Raw genomic sequence first — 23,829 nt, forward strand, 5'->3', positions numbered from 1 at the left:
TTAAGGGTCACATCGGCCTGAGGAACCGGCAGTGTTCCGATATCCTGATATCGGATGAACCCATGATGCCTTACCAATGAAACCCTTGCTATGCTGCTCCCCATGGATGTTCACAATCACTAACAATTCAGGCACCTTTCCAGGTACACTATGTTATATATGGAAATTTCATCGGTGATGTATAATTCCTAGGTTCAGCTGGGAAAGCCTATTAATTAGTCCCTGCGAAAAGAATAGGATATTATGGAATGTTGAAGGTTTTCATTGAATTTATGTTAATATTTTCCTTTATAACCACCATTGGTGTTTTGTGATTTAAGAATAATGTGGAGAGATTTAAGAGAGAGAGAGAGAAAAAAAAAAAAGACAACAAATTTTAACTTCAAGTTTAAGAGGGCTATTCCCTTCCGTATCATCATTAGATTATTATAAAAAGAAGCGCTAAACCCACTAGGGTCATACAGCGCTGCATCATCACTTAAGAGGAACTGGAAAAGGACGATGGAGTTCCTTGGATCATCAATTGATTCAAGGAGTCTGGGGCTAAGTTCTATTTTTTGTTGAAAACTTGTTCCATATGTTACTGCATTGCATTATTGTCATTTAGTTTAAGAGCTCAGATGAGCAGAGATGTGGCATAAACAGGAGAGGGGGGCAGGTCAAATATTACATTTCATAAAGGGGATGGGCGCTAAACTCGTAGGAGCCTGGAGAAATGGAAGGCAGTTGGGTTCGATCCAAGGTAGAAGTCATCCCCTCATCGTGTCAAGGGAATCTCCGGGGGAAAAAAGGGTAATTCAAGAATGGGCTCCGTGTAACCTGGAGAAGCTAGACGTTCTGCGTCGAGTTTACCTGGGGTCGCTTCCGGAGGTCACCGCCCCCGCGGCCCGGTCCAAGACCAGGCCTCCGAGTAGTGGAATATATAGCCTGAGCTCTTCCCAGTGTTATCGAAACTAAAGTGAACTATACTGATTTCCGGGAATCAATAAACATTTCGCAAAAAAATACCTTAAAGCTTCATCATCCCTCTTTCAAGGAATGCAGTGAAATATAACTATGTATTTATTTTATAACAAATATAGTAACGATCTGAATCAACCTTGTACAAATTTACACAAAATTAAAAAAAAAGTAATATGCTTAACCTTAAGAATTTGTTTTCCTTAGGTGAGTAGTTTTTTAGGTGGTCTGTTATTATTACTATTATTACAATTATATTATTATTAATGGGAGGTGCTAAGCCCCCTAAGGTTCATACAACATATAATTAATGGGAGGTAAGCAGATTAAATCCAGCATAGACATCTTCTTAAACAAAGATGATCACTAGTCTCCTTCACCCAACACATTATTGATTATGTCAAGTCTTCCAGGAATACATGTTATTGATCCCATTGACAGAACCCTACTCAGCCCTTCTCTTGGGTCTAACACTGTCGACGAGATTATAGCAAAAAATAAGGACGACTTTAATACTTAAGAATGAAAAACAGTATGGGAGGTAAACAATTTATTTTTATTAAAGCTGTACATTGTGGGTATGGTTAAAAAAAAATTACAATATGATGAGTACCGTATTAATACAAAGCCCATAGAATGTACAGCATTTCGAGCAGCAATAATGCCTTTTACCTTCCTACTAGATGTCAATCCCTTTTCAAACTTTTCATCATTGTATGCCTATAATAATGTTCTTAATGCATTGTATAAATTTAAAACAGACGTCTAAAATCACAAAATTTAAGCTGAATAAAGCTTATTATTCTGCACCCTCACTGCTGGAAACAAGACTAATACGACGTCCTTTCAAAGAAAGCCCATTCTGTTGAGCTTGGTGGACTAAGCATACGCACAATAGAATCATGTTAAGCGCTAAACCTGAATGGGTCATACAGCGCTGCGGACCATACAGTCTTCCAGATCAACTTGACACCCACTGTCTATCTGACTCCATCACATCATCCAATAAGCTAGTGAAGTCAACTGAAAGAAAATACCCTTATATTGCATTTCACTGACCTTTTCCTCCTTTTAAAACACATGGTATATATATATTCCGAGGAATATAATATATATATAATACTGTATATATATATTATATATATATATATATATATATATATATATATATATATATATATATATATATATATATATATATATTATACACACACACGTTATGATTTTATTTCAGTTCCTATTTTAGGGATTGAAGAATTTTTGACTGGTGTCCAAATGAAATGTAACCTTAATGACTCTCATGCAATCATAAGCTTAAAGCTTAATAAACCAGCCTACATTTACTGTTTATTTTTATATGTAGTACAATGTTGTTTTACAAATACAAAAATGGGAGACTGAAAATTAATCCAACGTTTCAGTCCGACTCGGACCAATATAACCAGCCGCACATTGACCAGTTATTTGTGTATTGTTCCCTTTATTCTTACCTTAGATATAATATTATTACTAATAATAATAATAATATAAATAATAACTAACATTATTTTATTGTATTTAACTAGACCTATATTTTCACTTATTTCAATTTAAGAGTGCAAGATTATTATTGAAGTAGATCATCAAATTCAACGTGTTTGTCCCGCATTTAGAATTCCCACCATTATGTTTATATACAGATATGTGAAAGTTATGGATCTTCAGCGCGATTCGTCCATATAATCTCTTACGCGGCCCTAACATACCCAACTTCGTATTTGTTGTATTGAGCGCATTCAATGAGGAAGATACTTTGTTAGTAACTACCTTGAAGGCAGACTCACATACACATGAACATTAATACATATTATATCATGGGGGAGAACTAAACCCGTAGGATTATACAGCACCTGTTGGGGGGATGGAAGATATTCAGGCTCAATTCAGGGAACTGGAGCACAGATCCAATCCCCTAGATCAAGAGCCCCTCACCAGCGTCAAGGAACCTCCCTTGAGGGGACATTAATACATAAGTACGTTCTAGTTTGTAAACATAAATACATAATACGGACACATGAATGCAAACTAAAAAATGTAAAGGCATTTTTTATATAAACAATAATGCGATGCGGATTAGAAAACGATACTGTAAGGACTTAAAACAATATACAGCTTTTAAAACAAATACATAATAAGAACACGCCAGGTAAAAACGTCACGCTAGGTATTTTTAACAGATCACGCCAGGTAGAAACAGACCACGTCACTCATCATAAGGTTGAGATTAGCCCAAGAGCTAGAGCTCACCTTGCAGTAAAATTAAGTGGCAGTGCAAATATATCACACATGATTAGTCACATAATAAAGATAAAACAAAAGCTAAACATTGTGATGACCTACCTCAAGAGACAAGAGAGTGAGTGGCTGCCATAGTAACCCTGAGCTTTATAGTATAACATAACCTACTTTAGAATAAATTCTTTATCAGACATTCAATGAAAGGTTACCACGATCGTTTCCTCTAGGATGTCTCTCCTTATAACCCCTACCAGTTTCCATATGGCTAACGTAGTGGAATGTGGCAACGCTCATATTTACCATCCGGTAACATGTTACATATATAAATTCCGTCTGAGTAGGAGAGAAAGCTTCCTAGCTTTCTACAGCCGAGCAGGTGAGACTTGTCTGCTTCCAGGAAAATCGAGTCTTGGTCTTCTAATTCAAATTTGTATGAGGTGCGGGGGTGACAATGGGGGTCAGGCTGAGTATTTTGTAGCTTAGTGTTACTACAGTGGGACGAGGCCGCGGGGGCCACATACGTTGGGCCCGTCACGTACACACTTCCTCGCCGCCATACTGCAACTCCCTCCTGAAATGTCACCGCCGGTCACCAAACATGCTGCCACAATCTCTTATTCATTCTATTATTCCTACGATATAACTCGTCTCCTCTTCTCGTCCTTACGTTCCCATTATCATATAAAGTATTCGATGCACTTAATAATATTTCACTTTTTTATTCTGAAGAAAACTATAGAATCCGGATGTGCGCATGCGCCCAGGTGTGCAAGATGGGAGCACCTTCTGGCGGGTGGTTTAGAAGGCATATAACTCCAGCCAGGCAACTCTTAAGCCATTCCAATGCGCGACACAGGGAGTGTAACACGTGTCCGCAGCTCCCAGATCATGACAGGCAGTGTGTGTGCAGCTTTTATGCAGTGTTGAGCGAGTCTCGAGTGGTTTATAAATAGCGCAACTTGGGACTATTCTCGTGGTACTTGAACTTCATGAGTTTTATCGACTGTCATAATGCGTGAGTGACACTGTCACTTTGCCGATCTCTTAGTAGTACAAATGATAACCAAAGATTACCCTGTGATTTGTATATATTATTAGATAATAAAAAACTAGTTACAATACGTGGTGCCTTCCTTTACGAAATAAGGTATTTTGAGCGTGAGAAACTATGCAACTAACAACCAGAAGCCAGTATAACTCGAGGGAGGCGGAACAGTTGCAGTCATTGCAACAGGTGGTGTTGTGTAGTCAGAGTAACTTGCCTGAGGAACAAGCTAGGGTCGTCCCCAGCAGTCCTCCTCCATCACTACAGCACCACCAGCGCCTGCCATTGCACCTCCTGGTCACAGACTCACAGCTGTCATCACCCATCATTGAGCAGTACAGTCCTGAACAGACTGATTATAGTAAGCAAACAGAGTGCATCACTGAACAGAGCGATGAACATAACTGTACCTGCCCTGAAAATGTTCCTGGCAATACTCGAAAGAGGAAAATGGTAGATGAGGAAGAGGAAGTGAGTGAGGGAGAGGCTGAAAGATTATTAACAGGGAAGAGAAAAACACAAATAAGCGGTGCACAATCACGAGAAAATATCCCTTTATTTTATTTATACGGCGATCTCCTCCTTATACCTAAATTCAAATGGGTAAGTTAATTTTATTTTAAAATATAATTATGCAGTATAATGTTTATATAGTCAAATATGTATGGATGAGCTATGTAATAAATTTGCAAATATACATATAAAATACACGATGTATTCCTATTGTGAGTATGTTTTTGAGTGAGATTAATATTGTGACAAACGGAATTTTTATTGTGTGAAATTTCTATTGTGTAAGTGCATAGCTATTGTGTGACTGAAATTTCAACCGTGTGAGAGGAATCTTACATGTATGGCAGTTATGACGAATGTGGGAATGTGAAATTTATATACAGGTTGTTATGGGTGGTGTGTATAAAGAACGATCAATGTTGATGATAGTGGTGTGTGTGTTATGTAGATAATGATGGGTTAAGTGGAGGAAAACATTACAAATAATGTTCGTTTAGGAGGCAGACAGGCTTACGTTGCTAGTGTTCATGATAATAAGACGCACAAAAATATTTTGAAATCTCCGTGTCATTACATTTATAGATAAAAGGGGGGCCAAAGCCTTCTATTCGTTATTCAGTTCAAGTTTCCCGTGAAAAGCAGGGATGTGCATTATGTTCATAACTATTTTAAAGTTGGAGCACAATTCCTATCAATTCATATTCACTTATAATAATGCCATTCCAGGTACATGAGTTACAATTTATGCACCATTGTGTGCATAATCCACGGTATTCGTTGAGTTGTGCCTGTAAAGGTAGAATTTCTCACCGTGTGTACCAAAGCATGTGCGCGTGAAAGCATTCTTTGTCCATTATGTAAGCACGGGTTTTACGCGCATAACTGAATGACGCCCTATACCCTCTTGCTTCCACCTGCACCTTCTCCCCCCCACCTCCTCTTCCTTTCCCATCTTCCTCGTTCCTCTCACCGTTGTTCCAGTTAGTGGTGGTTTAGTAGTGAGACATTCTTCAGGTCACTTACACAACCTCCTCGTCTGTCAGCGGTACCACCTTGTACGTTTACGAGAGCTTCACTTTTTAATACTAAAATATTCAGGGCCTCGATATACGGTCTGTGGCTCGTACGTTGGTTTGCGTGCAGCCAGCAGCAACAGCCTGGTTGATCAGGCGCTGATCCTATGGAAATCTCTCCAATCCAGGTATGGAAATAATTCGTACTGTTTATTTATTGCGTATATGCTGCCAGGAGCACGAAGGCCGCAATCCGTTCAAAAACTAAACGGCTACAAGTAAAAGGGATAGTATGGTATGAGTTCATAATTTAGTTAAATATTAGCGTTGATTATTTGATGCTAGTCGAAACTAATACCCCATTTCTTTAATAAAAATAGCAAATTTGTTCCGAAGCAGCCCCAAACCCAATCCAAATTTTTCATTAAGTAAAATATACACTAGAGCTGAAAGCTTAAGGCCAATCAAGAGGCATTTTCTTCTTAGTTCAGGAAAACCAATATCTCTATTTGTTTAATATAAATGGCGAATTAGGTCTTACATAGCAGAAATTTGCAAACTTCAATATAATAATAAAACGCATTTAGTAGTTGCGGTACTTGGACATCTATATGAAAACACTGACGTTATATTGTAGGATTTACCTAGTAAAAAATTTAACATTGTATGAAAATATGATACGTGATAACATGTCACGCCATTTTTTCCTCTTGCAACAGAGTGGTATTAAATATTTAACTTATTTATGGTATAAAACAAATGTAGAACATTTGTAATGTACTCACATTCTCGCGGTAGGACTTCAATAAGCCATGAGGTTTCCAGTTAGGTATACACTTAAAAATTGCTGAATAATCACTGAATTATCAGTCTAGCAGTAAACATTATTTCCGTGAATAACAAGTGCCTCAATTACTAGAAAACTCGTTTCATTACTTTTCTACCTGCAAATCTAAAAACCAATTGTAACCATACCTAGCTTACTAAACTTTAATTAATGTCTGTAGCTCGCGCCCACAGGATATCCTGAGGATTACAGGATGCAGTCACTTAGGAGTCCAGGGTGATCATTTGAATGGTTTATTATACTACGGTCAACCTGTTAACAGAAAGTTTCTACTGCTACTCATATTACAGTCTACCACTCCAGTTAGTACTATCGTACTATCGAAAATGCATCAGTTACTACTAATTGTATTAAGCTACGGTAAACTAAGATAAACCTATTCACGTAAGTAGGTTATTTATGGGCAGTACTGTAAATTTATACGAGGGTTGCATTAAGCACAGACATACATTGGTGATAAATGATTTCATTATTGTTATTATTATTATTTTTGTTATTATGGGAAAGGAAGGGCTAAACCCATCGGAGTCATACAGCCCCTGGGAAATGGATGGCAGTCGAATTTGATCCAAAGCAGAGGAAAAACAGGTCCAATTCCTGGGATTCAGAGCTCCTTACCGGAATCAAGGCAGCTGCCTTTAGGGGAAAAGATTATGAAGATTTAACAAGCTAATGTGACTTATTGACTTATTACCATTAGGGTCCTAACTTGCTAGGCTCTGGTGGCCTGGTGGCTGACGCTCTTGCTTCACACGGTGAGGGTCTGGGTTCGATTCCCAGCCAGAGTAGAAACATTGGGCGTGTTTCTTTCCACCTGTTGTCTATGTTCCCCATCAGTAAAATGGGTACCTAGGTGTTAGTCGACTGGTGTGGGTCGCATCCTGGGACACTGACCTAATTTGCCCGAAATGCTGAGCATAACAAGGGGATTTCTATGCAGTAGTATGCCATTGTTGTCAGCTAGGCCTGTATACCATGTACATGTACTTGTAGTAAATAAAGATATTATTATTATTATCAGTCCATTTTGCCCAGATGACAATGCTTTCACTGGAACATCTGGTACACCAGAGCTTCATGGAAGTATAATTTTCTGTTCTGCTCTGGCAATCACAACTTTAGACGCATTTTTACTGGCTCAGCCTTCGAGGTCACGGCAAGATTTAGTCTGAAAGCAGCTATTGTGAAGATACATTACATCACAGCCATAGGAATTCTTTCTCAGGTCAGGCTAAATAACCGATACAGAACATAGTTTCTTCATGCAGAAGTGTACGTACAAACCAAACTGAAAAAGATGATCAAGGAGTGTCTGCAGTGAGGCTACGTAATCGCTTGGTTATTCCTTACATAGATGTATATCTGTTGTACCCTGGGTAATAGCTCATCCATTGTTCACCAGGATTACATGTGTATACTTCCCGGTGGGGAGAGGAACAAGTTACGAATGTTTATTTACCACAGCTACACTACTTACCATCACAATTCATTAGCAAGTTAAACCCCATTTCGTGTTATTTCATTTCGCTATTGAGGTTAGGTAAAATAAAAACGGGTTTGATTTATAGATTATGTACCTAAGCAGCATTTATAAATAACGCCGCGAGTGTATATCAAGGAATTCAAACTCGTGCACCTCCGAGAAGTACTATCCCATTCCCTTACAGCCACTAGCCCCAACCACACAAAAAAAGAAAACTGATCAGGGGCAGCTCTGAAATTTGTTTTACACCGTTGAATATACAGGCCAACAATTATTTCATTTCAACTCATTTGAAAGACCAACCCTACCTAAAAGATACCTACTACCCCTCCCCCTCCAAGCATACAGCCCTTAAGTCGACCGCCCAGGTACCTTTTTATTGCTGGGTGAACAAAAGCAACAGGTGTAAGACTTGCCAATACGTACACTAACGATTAAACCTGGTACTTCAGTCTGGATTTCTTCAAATAATTCCGGGATAACAAGAGGGTTAATATATTTTCTATTGTTAGTTTTATTCTACAAATTGTGCGGTAAATATAATAATTAGCAGAACACAAATAAAAAACAAACTACGAACCTGGATAGAAGTCATAGATGAGCGCAAAAAAAGTAAAATTATATTACAAAATCTATCTCGCCAACAGGTTCGCATCGTCTCATGTACGGTTGTGCTCGTCAAAAATTTCTAGGGCGGCACAGTGCATTAGGGGTAACGGAAGGAAATCTGGAAAAAAATAATAACACGTTTACATAATTCGATATTTTAAACAAATTTACATAAAGACATCTAACCAAACGAAATTATAATATAGTATTTGTTATTGTATTTTATGCAGAGCTGGAAGACCCATGTGGGTTTAGCGACTTGTAATAATGATTATTAAAATATTTTCATTAAACACTATTACAAATATAAGTCCTACTACAACACTAAATAATACTAATACAACAACTATTGTTTTCACCACTACTACTAATAATAGATAATACATTATTATTATATTCATGGGGAGTGGGATGATATCAGATTTGATCCGAGGAAGAGAAGTTACTCCTATTCCTAGGATCAAATGCCCTCCAGCATCAAGACACCCATTTGAAGGGATGCAATAATACAAAATAAGTTACAGAGATGAGACAACTTTTCCGTGTGTGAGCATATTTACACGATGGCTGCACCCACTCCATGATGCAACATCGTTAAATCTAGTCTTGTGGTTTCTCAGGGTGGGGGTTGGAGGGAGTGAGTCTATTAAAGCCTATTGGATGCACGTGGGTCATTATGACCTCAGCTCACCTGTACTCTTACAAGATTTATAATTTCTAACATAGGGTTTAAACGCAGTGTATATGTAATAAGAGACTACACCTTTTGGTGTATATACTGTAGAAAGTAGCTGCTTGATAGGGCAAGGGAATTGTTTGATGTGGCGAAGGGGAATAAAGTTCCTTAATTAGAGTGAAGGTGAATGAATTATGAGGGGAGTATCCAAGGGAGGGGCAAGGAAGTTGATTGATGGGTTGAGGGTGAATGAGTTATATGATGGAGGTGGAGGCAGTTGTCTGACGGTGTGTTGTGAGGTGTGCATCGTCTCACGTACTCAGGTGCCCCCTTTTCCCTTCTACTACCGAGAAGCAGAGTTATCAAGGACATAAGAGCGGGATGGTATTGCTTACGTACTTCAAAAGTACATATAAGAAGAATAAACTTTTTATACTGATATGGATGACGTTTTGTCAACGGGCAGGGGAGACAACCCGCTCCTTCATACAAACCACCTAAATTCTTTCTTTAAAAAAGTTAGCGCTTTTTATTGCGCTTTAAAATTATTTATATTCAGTGTAAAAAGACGATCCAAACAATTTCAAATGAAAACTTCTATAAATAATTTTTGAATTGCCCATTAGATAAAAAACTATATATATCATTTTGATTCGCCCTTCATGATATAAAACCATTTAGATACATAATTTTGAGTCGCCCAACAAAATTTTTCCTGTATCGTGTATGTAAAAGGTCGTAGTGGTATGTTATATACATTTGTTCATGTGTTTGCGCGCGCACACACACATACATACATACATACATATATATATATATATATATATATATATATATATATATATATATATATATATATATATATATATATCATATATATATATATACATACATACATGTTATCAACAAATTTTGTTGAAAATAAGAAAAAGTTTTGGAGTGAGATTAACAAGTTAAGAAAGCCTAGAGAACAAATGGATTTGTCAGTTAAAAATAGGAGAGGAGAGTTATTAAATGGAGAGTTAGAGGTATTGGGAAGATGGAAGGAATATTTTGAGGAATTGTTAAATGTTGATGAAGATAGGGAAGCTGTGATTTCGTGTATAGGGCAAGGAGGAATAACATCTTGTAGGAGTGAGGAAGAGCCAGTTGTGAGTGTGGGGGAAGTTCGTGAGGCAGTAGGTAAAATGAAAGGGGGTAAGGCAGCCGGGATTGATGGGATAAAGATAGAAATGTTAAAAGCAGGTGGGGATATAGTTTTGGAGTGGTTGGTGCAATTATTTAATAAATGTATGGAAGAAGGTAAGGTACCTAGGGATTGGCAGAGAGCATGCATAGTTCCTTTGTATAAAGGCAAAGGGGATAAAAGAGAGTGCAAAAATTATAGGGGGATAAGTCTGTTGAGTGTACCTGGTAAAGTGTATGGTAGAGTTATAATTGAAAGAATTAAGAGTAAGACGGAGAATAGGATAGCAGATGAACAAGGAGGCTTTAGGAAAGGTAGGGGGTGTGTGGACCAGGTGTTTACAGTGAAACATATAAGTGAACAGTATTTAGATAAGGCTAAAGAGGTCTTTGTGGCATTTATGGATTTGGAAAAGGCGTCTGACAGGGTGGATAGGGGGGCAATGTGGCAGATGTTGCAAGTGTATGGTGTAGGAGGTAGGTTACTGAAAGCAGTGAAGAGTTTTTACGAGGATAGTGAGGCTCAAGTTAGAGTATGTAGGAAAGAGGGAAATTTTTTCCCAGTAAAAGTAGGCCTTAGACAAGGATGTGTGATGTCACCGTGGTTGTTTAATATATTTATAGATGGGGTTGTAAGAGAAGTAAATGCGAGGGTCTTGGCAAGAGGCGTGGAGTTAAAAGATAAAGAATCACACACAAAGTGGGAGTTGTCACAGCTGCTCTTTGCTGATGACACTGTGCTCTTGGGAGATTCTGAAGAGAAGTTGCAGAGATTGGTGGATGAATTTGGTAGGGTGTGCAAAAGAAGAAAATTAAAGGTGAATACAGGAAAGAGTAAGGTTATGAGGATAACAAAAAGATTAGGTGATGAAAGATTGAATATCAGATTGGAGGGAGAGAGTATGGAGGAGGTGAACGTATTCAGATATTTGGGAGTGGACGTGTCAGCAGATGGGTCTATGAAAGATGAGGTGAATCATAGAATTGATGAGGGAAAAAGAGTGAGTGGTGCACTTAGGAGTCTGTGGAGACAAAGAACTTTGTCCTTGGAGGCAAAGAGGGGAATGTATGAGAGTATAGTTTTTACCAACGCTCTTATATGGGTGTGAAGCGTGGGTGATGAATGTTGCAGCGAGGAGAAGGCTGGAGGCAGTGGAGATGTCATGTCTGAGGGCAATGTGTGGTGTGAATATAATGCAGAGAATTCGTAGTTTGGAAGTTAGGAGGAGGTGCGGGATTACCAAAACTGTTGTCCAGAGGGCTGAGGAAGGGTTGTTGAGGTGGTTCGGACATGTAGAGAGAATGGAGCGAAACAGAATGACTTCAAGAGTGTATCAGTCTGTAGTGGAAGGAAGGCGGGGTAGGGGTCGGCCTAGGAAGGGTTGGAGGGAGGGGGTAAAGGAGGTTTTGTGTGCGAGGGGCTTGGACTTCCAGCAGGCATGCGTGAGCGTGTTTGATAGGAGTGAATGGAGACAAATGGTTTTTAATACTTGACGTGCTGTTGGAGTGTGAGCAAAGTAACATTTATGAAGGGATTCAGGGAAACCGGCAGGCCGGACTTGAGTCCTGGAGATGGGAAGTACAGTGCCTGCACTCTGAAGGAGGGGTGTTAATGTTGCAGTTTAAAAACTGTAGTGTAAAGCACCCTTCTGGCAAGACAGTGATGGAGTGAATGATGGTGAAAGTTTTTCTTTTTCGGGCCACCCTGCCTTGGTGGGAATCGGCCGGTGTGATAATAAAAAAAATAAAAAAAAAAAACATACATGTACGTATTTATGGTACATTGTTAGCGTTACAAAATTTTTGTCCCGGGTATGATACACCATCAGCAAGGTTTAATTTGTTACCTTAAAAAAAACGAGTTTTCTATGCTTAAATTTAATTACTTAACTAATTTCCGCACACTTATTTTTTAAATCCTAACTTAAAACTTCTGTAATGTTATCTCGTGTTGAAAACAGGTACATCTCAAAATAAGATGTACATAATAGTGGCAACACGATGGTAAACACTAGTCTTTAAGTAATTCCTAGAAGTGAAATTCGTGGAATAAACCGCTATATACTTGAGTGAATGCCTTAGGAGTTTACATTACACCTAACAGGTTTCGATGAAAAAATAATTATATCAGAGGAATGATCCATTTATAATATGAGAATTTGATAAATATACGAAGGGAATCAATCATATTTTGCATCTTATGACCAGAACACAACGAATACAAAACTTGTGACATTCAATCTCGTGCAGTTATGTTTTTAATTTCTTTTCATTTAACAAAGAATTAGCAGCTTATTTTAACCTACATATATTAATGGCAGCATCAATAGTTACAAGTAAAACACTATCCTTTGTCTTGAAATACGCAGTGTGGTGCCTTCTGCAACGTGCATTTGCAGGATCTTTGTGACGAAGAATGACTTTGCATGCCTCCAAAGATTAAATGACTTGCAGCACTCGTGATTTCTTCGAGAAGCTCTGACTTGCGTCTTCACCACCTGTACTACTGCTGAGTCGTCACCTGCTGCTCTGCACCTCTCTATGTTGTTCACCTGCTCCTTCATCCTCGCCATTTTGGTGTGCGCGCGCATCACATGCTTACCCGTATACCTCTTCATTTAACTTATATTGATTACTTTAGTCATTTACTTAACCACCTACCTTCGTTGTCAGTACCCACATGGGCCTTAAATTTAGTGTAAAATCAAAGTATATAAGACGCATGAGGGAGTAAGTATTTGTTGGTCGGGAAAATTTCTGACATGGGTATGTCATATGGTGACCCGCTTTGTGGATATTATGGCCTTTTGATGCGAGGCCTTAGGCTGATTTACCGATACACCCCATGAAAAAAAAATATATCATAAGATGTGATACTGAGGTTTCTTCATACTTCAGAAACAAAGGAACACGTTTGTTTCCTAAGTTTGACTTCGTAAAGGTTACTTGTATTTCTTTTCCTACTGAGGTCTGTAAGTGACCCGCGGGCATCAGCATGTATAAAAATGTAGGTAAAATAATTGTAACGTTGCGCTTCATGTTATTGTACAATAATAACGTTGCACTTTGTCAGTGTACAATTGTAACGTTGCAGTTATGTTAGTGACCCAAGTGCAAATATGGGGACTTTAACCAAAACCTAACAGAGATAAGACATATTTCAAAATTTTGAGTTCACAGCTAGGAGGCTTCACCATTTTGAAAATTTTTAATTAACACCGAAAATATCCTTGGCATGTTTCGCAATGAATACATAAGACTAGTACCATTGTTTATATTAGTCACAGTATTGTACGTGATACCTGGCAGGGGCTAGTAGTGATCAGTATTTGTGAGATAAGGGGTGGTGGAAGCGCGTACTTATGTGGGTGTAGGAGGCGAGGTGAGGGCGCTCGTGAGGCCCAGTGCGGCAATAATGGCGGCAGCAAGGGCAAAGAGTTCAGTGGAGAGCCAGGCAGCCCGGCTGGCTGCTTTTACTAGTCGTGTCGTGAGAGTGGCACTGTACTCTTCTACACTTGCTTCATCAGCCTGCAGCAACTCATGGCCCCTCTGTACCATGTTTTATAGGGTGAGTTATCACCCAGCTTAGTACGGTTCCCGTCCCTTACACCAGAACACCTTTCACAACTAACTCACAAATTGTAAATGAAAACCTAGAAGATATTTCGGCTCATCTTGGACTATTATCATGTATTATATAGTGCAGAACGGACCTAAACGTAGTCTGGTTTTGCATTTCCAGTATGTGGGCGACATTAAATTGTTCTAGGAATGGTCTTGTGACTTAATCTTAGCTGTAATATCTCTTATTATAATCTTGAACCTTGAGCATGGTGCGATTATATCTTTTTCTGCTTAATTTCGTCTACATATTCCCTCTTGGTGTAATTGTCAGACTGTTTCCATTTGCTTTTTTGCCACTTTTGCTCATGTAGGTCACATATTCTTTCCCCAGTTTTTACCAGTCCGTTCTTAATAATGTCTAGTAGAGACGTGCTAGCGTAAGCTTCTTTTTTTTATGCTCAGTTGTTCATTGGAGAAACCTTTGAACAGTGATAAGAGTGGAAGATAATGTATCCTTGAGATACCGCAGCCTTGTTCGTTGAGACCACATCTGACCTGCGTATTTTCAGGGTACTTTGCCTTAAAAATGGTATAACCATAACGATTACAAAATAAAAATATTCTTATAGATGTCTCTTGCATCAGATAAAGTGATATTTGTATTTAACTTTGGTGTTTTTAGCCCACTGTGTACTGTTGAACCAACTAAACCAAAGTTTAGTATAGTAAACTAAAGAAGTTGAAACATTGTATTTAATGTAAACCAGGTTTAACCTCGGCTTGTAATCCAGTTAAACAAGTTTAAGCAGCCTAAAGATTAAATTAATTAAAGCAAGGTTGAACATCATTATTTTTATTTAAACAAGACTTGAACTTCAACTTAATGAACTTTTTCTGACCTCGGCGACAGCCCCTCCTTTGACGCAGACTGACTTTATTACACCAACTTTAATTATATTGCCTCTTTAGCACTCACCACTATTGCAAACTCTACGTCTTGTATACTCCTAACTCACGCTGATATCTGATCTTCACGTATTTCATTTTTAGCACATCCCACTTTGTGACGTTGTATGACCCTTGTGGGTTTAACGCTTAGTTTCGATTGTAATAATAAGTTACAACCAAACTCAGCCTTTCTTTTAATATACTTACTAGATAGTAACTTAATAAGTATGACAGATGACTCCTTGTAATGTAATCAGTTAAGCCAGGGCGAACCAAACTGAGCCTCAGACAATTAGTCCATCCTTTTAGTATCCCTTTAAATACACACATGCACAAAATGCAAATCTGACATTTTAACTGAGGCTAAAACTGTCCCCAAACTAGTATTGCGACCAAGGCTAAAAACAACTAAACAGTCATATTAGGGAAAAGTTATCTATAAACCATCACTTAATGAGGCTAAAGAAAAAATGGAATGGATTTACGGAGATGACAGGGAAGTGTGTAAATAACTGTAAGAGTTCAGAAAGTGGTTTGCAGATTAAACCGCAATTATCAGAAACGGAAGAGAAGCAACTTTTGCAACACCCGAAACCACGAAAGGCAATTGAACCAAATAGTCTCGCTAATGATAATCAAGGACCTTGTAGGAGGTACCAGTGAAGATGTACACCATATCACTGGAATTATCAGAAATCTGTAAAACGGTGAATACATTTCCGAGCTTTAAAGACAGGAAGAAACGTGAGGCGGCCATACCAGGTTAACGGTGAGATGGAGCTCACCTCCAGCAGATACAACAACACATGTAAAAGGACACATTAGGGTAGTATAGGAAACGCATTTTGTGAGATAGTAGTCGAAGCAGAAGAAAAAACAATTCTTGGATTAATACCTTTGGGTTACGTATTAATCAAGGATAACTAAGCAATGCCTTGTGTGCGCTGAGATCCTTAGATCCTCTTTTCTACTTACAACTAAGTGAACAAACCGTGTCTATATGACTGTTACAGGTATAATGCTTCTCTCAAAACATAGGAATAAGAAATATTATTTTATTATTAATTAGTCGCCCCTAGTTAGATCTTAATTTAAATCTTAAGATATCAGAGACACTGTCGGAACAAATGTAGAAGTCTTCAGGAGGAAACTCAAGTACTTCCATCTGCCAGATCAACCAGGTTGTGATGGATATGTGGATCAGTGGACCACCAGTAGTAACAGCCTGGTTGACCTGGCAACAAGAAAATTTTGGCCCAAGGCCGGTCAGCGAGAGTAAGAAAGGTCGTAACCCATCAAAGTTGTATCACAGGGAGGTTTTTTTTGACACCGATGAGGGGCTCTTGAGTGAAGGAATCGGATAAGACTTCCCCTTCCATGGATCAAACCTGATTGCCTCTGATTCTAATAGGCACGTTTTTATCCCTACAGGTTTAACGCTCTCCATGAACGTAATAATAATCTACATCTACTAAACTATCAGTACATTATTCAAATTTAAATAGGACAAAATCTATGGTGCCAGGGTGTCATCAACACAGTCGATTGTTGGTCAAGAGTTGGAGCCCAGAAGTTAGAGCTCAGCCCTGCAAACATATATAGATGAATACACATAATCCACATGCAATACTGTATCTCATAATCATATATTCAGGAAACCATCCTCTGACGGAAATTTCAAAATTTCAAGGGCAATTTCTGGGAATATCGTAATTTTGTATATATAGCAATGACGTACCCTCTTGACATGTCTAGTCATTGTAAACAGTATCATCGTGCCTTGACTTATGTGCTAATGAAAAGAAATTATACATGAAAATATATATTCAAGTGTCCACGCCGAAGTTAAGCTTAACTTTGGTAGGTGGTTTGTGTGTGGTATTTATTATGACACATAATGTTTCAACATAATCTTGTGATTGAATATAATGTTGGTGTGTGAAGTGAATACGCAACCAGTGGTGAAGGGGGCCACTGTCAGGACCAGGACTGTGGCCAACATGGCCACAGTTGTGGTCCTGAAGGTCATATTGGCGGGTCTAGCCTAGAATGGGTCCATTTACGGCCTACTAAGGTGGTGCGTCTTTAATCTAAAATTTTTCTTGATAGTGAATCACGAAATCGTACTGATACGATTGCAAACAAACTATACCATACTCATTCGCCACAAGTTGAAATCTCCGCCCGTGGTATGTCTTGATAGTGAAGTTAATGAGCCATACTACCTACATTTCCCCTGTCATTATTTAACATAGTTAATCAAGTCTTGTCAATCTGGAGACCTCACTGGTGCCTCAGTTCATCTCTTCTTCCAGCGAGAGGTTCATATTTATTTAAAAAAAAATGAAGCATAACTAGACAGTAAAATAAATCATCGCTGTATTTATAAGCTTTTTTTTAGGTTATCATTCATGAGTAAAAATACTGCAGTGCATAAAACAATGCTTACTTTTTTGTTAACTTGTTACCACTCGATTTGAACTACTTTGAGTGAAAGTATTGCACCTACACACTCAGTTTATAATGCAAGATATGAGCTATCAGTAATACTCGCCCAGACAGCATCACAACAGAAATAGGTTCATCAAACAAATAAGAAAAAATAAGGTTCGAGACCTGGTCCCCTGAAACGATGATCATCAAAGCATCAAAAAGTATTTTTGAAGAATCAGGGGGAGAGGGGAAAAGATGTGTCCTTGAAATGTACTCTCATGAGTAATGCCACTTTGTAAAGCAGAATAACGTGTGAATGGCGATCAGGGTGACAAGCAAGTCTGTCATGGGACGACCTGTGAAATGGTGGACCTTGCCAGTCTTAACCACGTTGAGCACAGGATATTTGTTATTTGTCTTTACAGAAGTTCAGGGTCTCAGTGTCTCTTCCCTTAGTATGTCTATCGTTCTGCTGTTTACTGAAAAGGAAGTGTGTTTGTTATTTAGCGTTTGAGTTTGAATTCAGCTCCAGCTCTTGGGCCAGGATCTTAACTTTTATTTAACTGCCTTGAGTAAGCGAAAACGTTTATATATATATATATATATATATATATATATATATATATATATATATATATATATATATATATATATATATATATATATATATATATATATATAAATATATATAATATATATATATAATATTAATATATATATATATATATATATATATATATATATATATATAATATATATATATATATTATATATATATATATATATATATATATATATTTATATATATATATATATATATATATATATGTTAACTTATGGTGTGTCACTGTCTAACTCCTTTCACCTATTTACTGTTCTTACGGTGAAAAGGATGCTTTCCGATGTCTGTCGGCCTCCCACTGGTCAAGTGTCTTTTCTACCCTGTCTGTGCTATAGAGTATTTTGTATGTTGCGATCCTGGCCCCTTTTGCTTTGCGTTCGTCCATGTAGTCTACCTGGAGGGTATTCTGGAGATCAACGCCCCCGCGGCCCGGTCCATGACCAGACCTTCTGGTGGATCAGGGCCGGATCAACGAGGCTGTTACTGCTGGCCGCACATAGTACAACGCACGAACCACAGCCCGGCTGATTCGGCACCGACTTTAGGTATCTGTCCAGCTCCCTCTTGAAGACAACCAGCTTATTTGCCTCGTCCAGTCTTTTCTTACATTTCCTGCTTCACCATAGTTCTAGCAACAGTCTGGAGGCGTTTTGAAGTTAATGCTGTAAAGTACGTCTTTAAAAAAAAAATTGAATTTGTTTATCTAGATTTCTGAAGGCCTCCAGTATGCATGTTATTAATTGGCCAAGTTTGCTGGTGTTGAGCTTAAGCTCTTGGGCTCACCTCTGATCTTTTTGTTAGCTGATGTGATCTATCTGTATCGTATATGGTTTTAAAGTTGTGAACTGTCTTAATTTTTGCCCCCTGCCTGCCACATGCAGAGATCTAACTTCCTGGTGAGTGTCATCGTGATTGCAATGCCAATATATAATGTTACGAAAATCAAGAAAATTCGAAGGCCTTTGCTTCGTCACTCATTTAGATCATTTTTAATGGATATTACACGTTTCCTATTGTCGGTTTGTTAGCGTCACAAAATTTTCCTTTTTTTTGTAGGGGGGGGGGGTGTTGCCAGACGCAGAACAGCTATGTTAATTAAACAAGTTTAGTTTAATGTTGATTAGTTGCTTAATTTAATGCCTAAGAGTTAGTCGACTATTATGGATGTGTCCTTTGGAAGGACGTAAGGATCCCAATGGAAATAGTAAGCCCCACACACAATGAACGAAGCCACATTGCCTGACTTTCTTGAGCTATCGTGCGTTATTAATCTTCCAAGGTTAGTAAGTAAGTTTATTCAGGTATACACAAATACAGTTACATAGAATTATCATACATAGCAGCATATGTGTAGAGAACCTAGGATAACCCAAAAAAGTCAGACAGAGTGACTTATTTCCATTGGGGTCCTTTAGGTTAATAATTCGAATGAAGTATTTTTCTTCTACTCTACCCATTAGCGTACCTAACTGAAAAGAAGCATTGTGGTACTTTTGAGTTCTTTAGCATTAACAGAGCCAGTTATATTACCGAGATATTTGCTAATCTATGTCTTGAGTTTGACTTTAACATCGAAGATGGTCAGTTGCTCCAGGGTAAAACTGCTGTGTCGAAGGCAGCTTTAAGGCTTTACCTGTGATCTACCTTTGACCGGTTTCAAGGGCTCTTCTATCTACGTAACTAAATCCAGGCTTCCCTGCTGATAATTGGGCCTCTACCCTTCAGACAGAACTGTTTGTCATACTCCTTGCACTGAAATGCATCTATGTATCAAAGATTGACAGTTTAATTGTAACTGATTCTCTGTCATCCATAAATGCTCTCAACTCATTAAGCATAAATTGTGGCATGCTTGTGTCAGAAGCCAGACACAGGTATGGTAGGATTGTGGACAGTGGAGTCAGAGTGCACATACTGTGGATTCCATCTCACATTGGTCTTCAGATGCATGATAGAACTGATAAATTGGCTAAGCTGTATGCTTTCAAAGAGGGAGTAGATTACAATCTTGGCTTGTCAGGTAGTAGTTTGAGAACAATAATACGAAAAGAACTTCAACTGAATTTTATGGACTTAAGGCTCAGGGAGATTGACACCAGTGAGTCCATCTATCATCATTCTATCATGCAGGAGGAGCCACATGTTTATGGTGCATCCAACAAAATAAGCAGACTCTTGGATGTCACTACTGCCCGGCTCCGGCTGGGTTACAAGTAGGCCCAGTCCCTGGACCCATTATGTACCTCTGTAATCTTTTGACTACCGCCCACAGGCTGGGTATGGGGTGCATAATAAACATATTAAACTTAACTTAACCTGCTGATTTCCTGGTCAACTGGGCTGTGCTAGGACCTGCAGCCATCACAACTCAGTTGATTCAGCACTTGAAGTAGGAAGATGTCCTGCTGCATTGATGTTTTTTACGTCTAATTAAATATTCAGTAAAGCAAGTCTCGGCTAATTGTACAGCGCTGTGTCGGAATACTAAGTACTGTTTAATTGAGATTTAGGGTGTGTTATCTTTGCTGTCACCCGTAAAGTAACTAGACATGACACCAACATTACTTACCTGATTGACAGAATGAAGGAGTACCTTGTAGTTCAGAGGTAGCGCTTTCAGTTCACAATCCAAGCACTGTGGATCATGCGGGCAAGTCTCCTGACACCTACAGTCCGCCATCTAGCAGGAACTAGTATATCTTGGAGCTAGTCGGATGTTGTGGATCTTTACCTGGAGAGGCCCTGAAGATCCATTTGAAATAAACCACATTGGTTCACTTACTTGCTTTATCCTGGTTTATTAGCCTTCGGGGTTAGTTATCATGGGTTATTAGTCTTCCAGGGTTAGTTATACTGGGTTATTAGCCTTCCGGGGTTAGTTATCCTGAGTTATTAACCTTCCGGGGTTAGTTATACTGGGTTATTAGTCTTCCAGGGTTAGTTATCCTAGGTTATTAGTCTTCAAAGGTTAGTTATCCTAGGTTATTAGCCTTCTGGGGTTAGTTATCCTAGTTTATTAGCCTTCCGGGGTTAATAATCTGAATATTTTTTTCATGATTGAGACCAGAGCAGCGTATCATCTTGCGTGCTACATCCATGCTTTTTTCTCAAGTTTAATTTGTGGACACCATTTTAGAGATTATATAAGTTTTATAACGCATTGACTGCCAGGGTCATAAGGCTTCCGTATTCCTTACATTGTTTATTATACTTGAACCCCCTTAAGGAAGGCGCCTCATGACGGTGAGGAGCTGTTGATTCATGGAATTGAACCTATGTTATACGTCCTTGGATCAAAACTGTTGCCTTCTTTACCCCAGGTGCTGTTTGACCCCTATGGCTCGAACGCTTCCTCTGCCCTCCTTGCCCTGGAGAATAATGATAAGAATAATAGTCGACTTAAATCACTGAGAAATTTAAGGATTAAAATACTTTGCGTATTTAGATATATATGTCCACGGGATTAATATACTAAGCGTTTTTTTTTTCGTGATGTTAACTATGAGGACTGAATATTCAATTTGAAAATATACCAGAATGAATAAATAATACTGACGGGTCCTGTATTTTGCATCACCTTGTATATCCCCCACGAAGAGTTGTCATTCTCTGCTGGACTTAAGCTGCTGCTTTTGGTAACTTTTATAACAGTTTTGAATTGTTAATAAGATAATTATTGTAGCTAGCTATAAACTAATCTGGAATATAAAATGTGTTATATTTATTATAATATTCTTCCATTGTTAAAAACTTTCCTCCTTGGATAATGTTAAATGCATATCTGATAACCTAGTAGAGTTGCCACGCATGACGTTTTTATAAGTATTAGTTTACTGTTTGAGTAATATATTGTTTTAGAAAATGAATGAAATTATGGGGTGCTTTAGTAGCGTTCGCTGTCCATGGTGATTTTGAATGGTGACTGGAAGGGGCTATAGAGATGTATAAATGAATGTATAATCAAAAGGTGAGGGAGTTAACACAGGTAGTGGGGCAACAGCTGAGTGCGAGAGGCACTACCTTGGGAGAGTCTCAGCCGTCGTGCCATTCGCAGACCTGCTCTCTTACCCTCACAACCTTGTCTCGTTATCCTCGCTCTCTTGTGTGTTGCTTGTTGCTCTCGGCTCTCGCCTGATGTGTAGAGGGTAGATGTCAGCGAGTTTGAGGGTAGAAGCTGGAGCAAACTGAATGGCAGGCCAAGCCAAGAGGTTGTTAGCTCGTAGCTGTTATGCTGGACTTCACTATTACAGGCTGAGGAGGAGAGACCCGGATACCTGGAAAAGAGTTAGACTGTGGCGATTGTAATATGGCAGTACTCTGGCCAGTGTTAGAATCCTCGCTTTTGTGATGAACTGAGACAAACTCTGATACATAAGAAAAAAGATATTGCGGCGATTGTTCTTTAACAGTAATGGTGCAATAATAAAGAAGATATCGCACTTGGGGGAAAAAGATTCTTTCGTGTTTGTAAATTATGACAGTACTCTGTGGAGTGAAGGAACTGCACTAGAATTGTGGTTGTAATGAGTGCCGTGCTAGGAGACTACTTCAGTTTTGAAGCTGATAAAGACAGGCGATTTGTCTATGCTAGAAGAATGAGCTATGGGGTGAATCTGAGGGTCTGTGGGCTGTGCAGCTATCAGGATGACCAGTTGAAAGTGTGTGGGAGGTGTAAAGCAGCTTGGTATTGCAGTACTGATCACCAGAGACAACACTGGAAGCATCACAAGCCATTCTGTAAACCCAAGAATGGTGTCATGAATGTTGAAAGACATGGTTGTGCTATGCAAAACTGGAAAACTACAAAGAGACAAGCACAGGAGACTGTGTTCTCACTTGATAGATCGGTATTAGATACAGTGACAGCTGGCCATAATGTTGTTATGAGTGATTATGACCTGCAATTTCAGGGTTGCACTGGTGCAGTTGCAGGTGCGAGGAGGAGATCAATTGCAGAACCAGACTTTAGTACTCCTATTGACTCTGGCAACACACTGGATACCTCTGCACAATTATTCCCCCCCAAGCCCAGTTCACTGGATCATGTGGAAGTGTGTCCAGATTCCTGGTCACTCGAGGATGGAGTCATTAGTCAAGAATGGTTCTCTAAAGTGATGCAGCCTGTTATTAGTGACCTCAATAAATATGGAGTCTGCGTTGTCGACAATTTCCTTGGTGAGTGCTTGCAAATTTTCAGTTTTTTTTTATTAATATAGGATTTGTTCAACTTTTTGTACTTAAACTGTTTTATGAACCTGCTTTCATTTCATTTACATATATATACTGTTTAAGGTAACCAAGTGGTTATTGCATTGGCATTTTATTATTTTAGTCTTGACAGGTATGATTTTAAAGCATTTTATTAAAAATTAAGTAGTACTGTATTTGGAGTTTTAAACTTTTGATCTTTAACCCTTTCCTCCAAATCAAAATTTTCTAAAGAATTTTAAACTTAGATGTCCTGTAATTGAGAGGAAATTCATTTTGATACACTGATCGTTACCAATACAAATTTTATGGAGGTAATAATATTTTAATATTTGCTATCATTTATTGTCTATTTTTTTTAATTTAAATTTACCTGTTCATTGTATTTTAAGATAAAAGAAAAATAGCATGATTATTTCAAGATTATGACAGCATAAATGTTTAAT

The 23,829-nt window shown here is 38.5% G+C and overlaps 1 protein-coding gene and 1 long non-coding RNA gene across 7 annotated transcripts in view; one reads left to right on the forward strand and one right to left on the reverse strand.

Annotated features, from left to right (window-relative positions):
- Window positions 1-1,204: 1,204 nt before the first annotated feature.
- Window positions 1,205-20,853, reverse strand: LOC128701356 (uncharacterized). Of its 3 annotated transcripts, none has more exons than XR_008408901.2 (3): window positions 20,745-20,853; window positions 8,719-8,865; window positions 1,205-1,983 (listed from the first exon to the last, which is right to left on the reverse strand). It is a non-coding gene; the product is annotated as an uncharacterized lncRNA (long non-coding RNA). The 3 variants fall into 3 exon arrangements; XR_008408902.2 differs by lacking the exon at window positions 20,745-20,853 and adding an exon at window positions 13,969-14,107; XR_008408900.2 differs by lacking the exon at window positions 20,745-20,853 and adding an exon at window positions 12,943-13,189.
- Window positions 4,066-23,829, forward strand: part of Hph (HIF prolyl hydroxylase) — a 37,564-nt gene continuing 17,800 nt past the window's right edge. The window contains exons 1-2 of one of the 4 annotated variants that reach the window (XM_053795047.2): window positions 4,066-4,137; window positions 23,086-23,350. In XM_053795047.2, coding sequence (XP_053651022.1) covers window positions 4,081-4,137; window positions 23,086-23,350 — 322 coding nt within the window. In that variant the 5' untranslated portion in view covers window positions 4,066-4,080. Of the gene's footprint in view, window positions 4,886-14,008; window positions 14,177-23,085; window positions 23,351-23,829 lie in introns of those variants that run through there. The other 3 variants (XM_053795045.2, XM_053795043.2, XM_053795046.2) reach the window with 3 other exon arrangements.

Source organism: Cherax quadricarinatus, chromosome 72, assembly GCF_038502225.1.
Source record: "Cherax quadricarinatus isolate ZL_2023a chromosome 72, ASM3850222v1, whole genome shotgun sequence".
In the NCBI taxonomy this organism is placed as follows: domain Eukaryota; kingdom Metazoa; phylum Arthropoda; class Malacostraca; order Decapoda; family Parastacidae; genus Cherax; species Cherax quadricarinatus.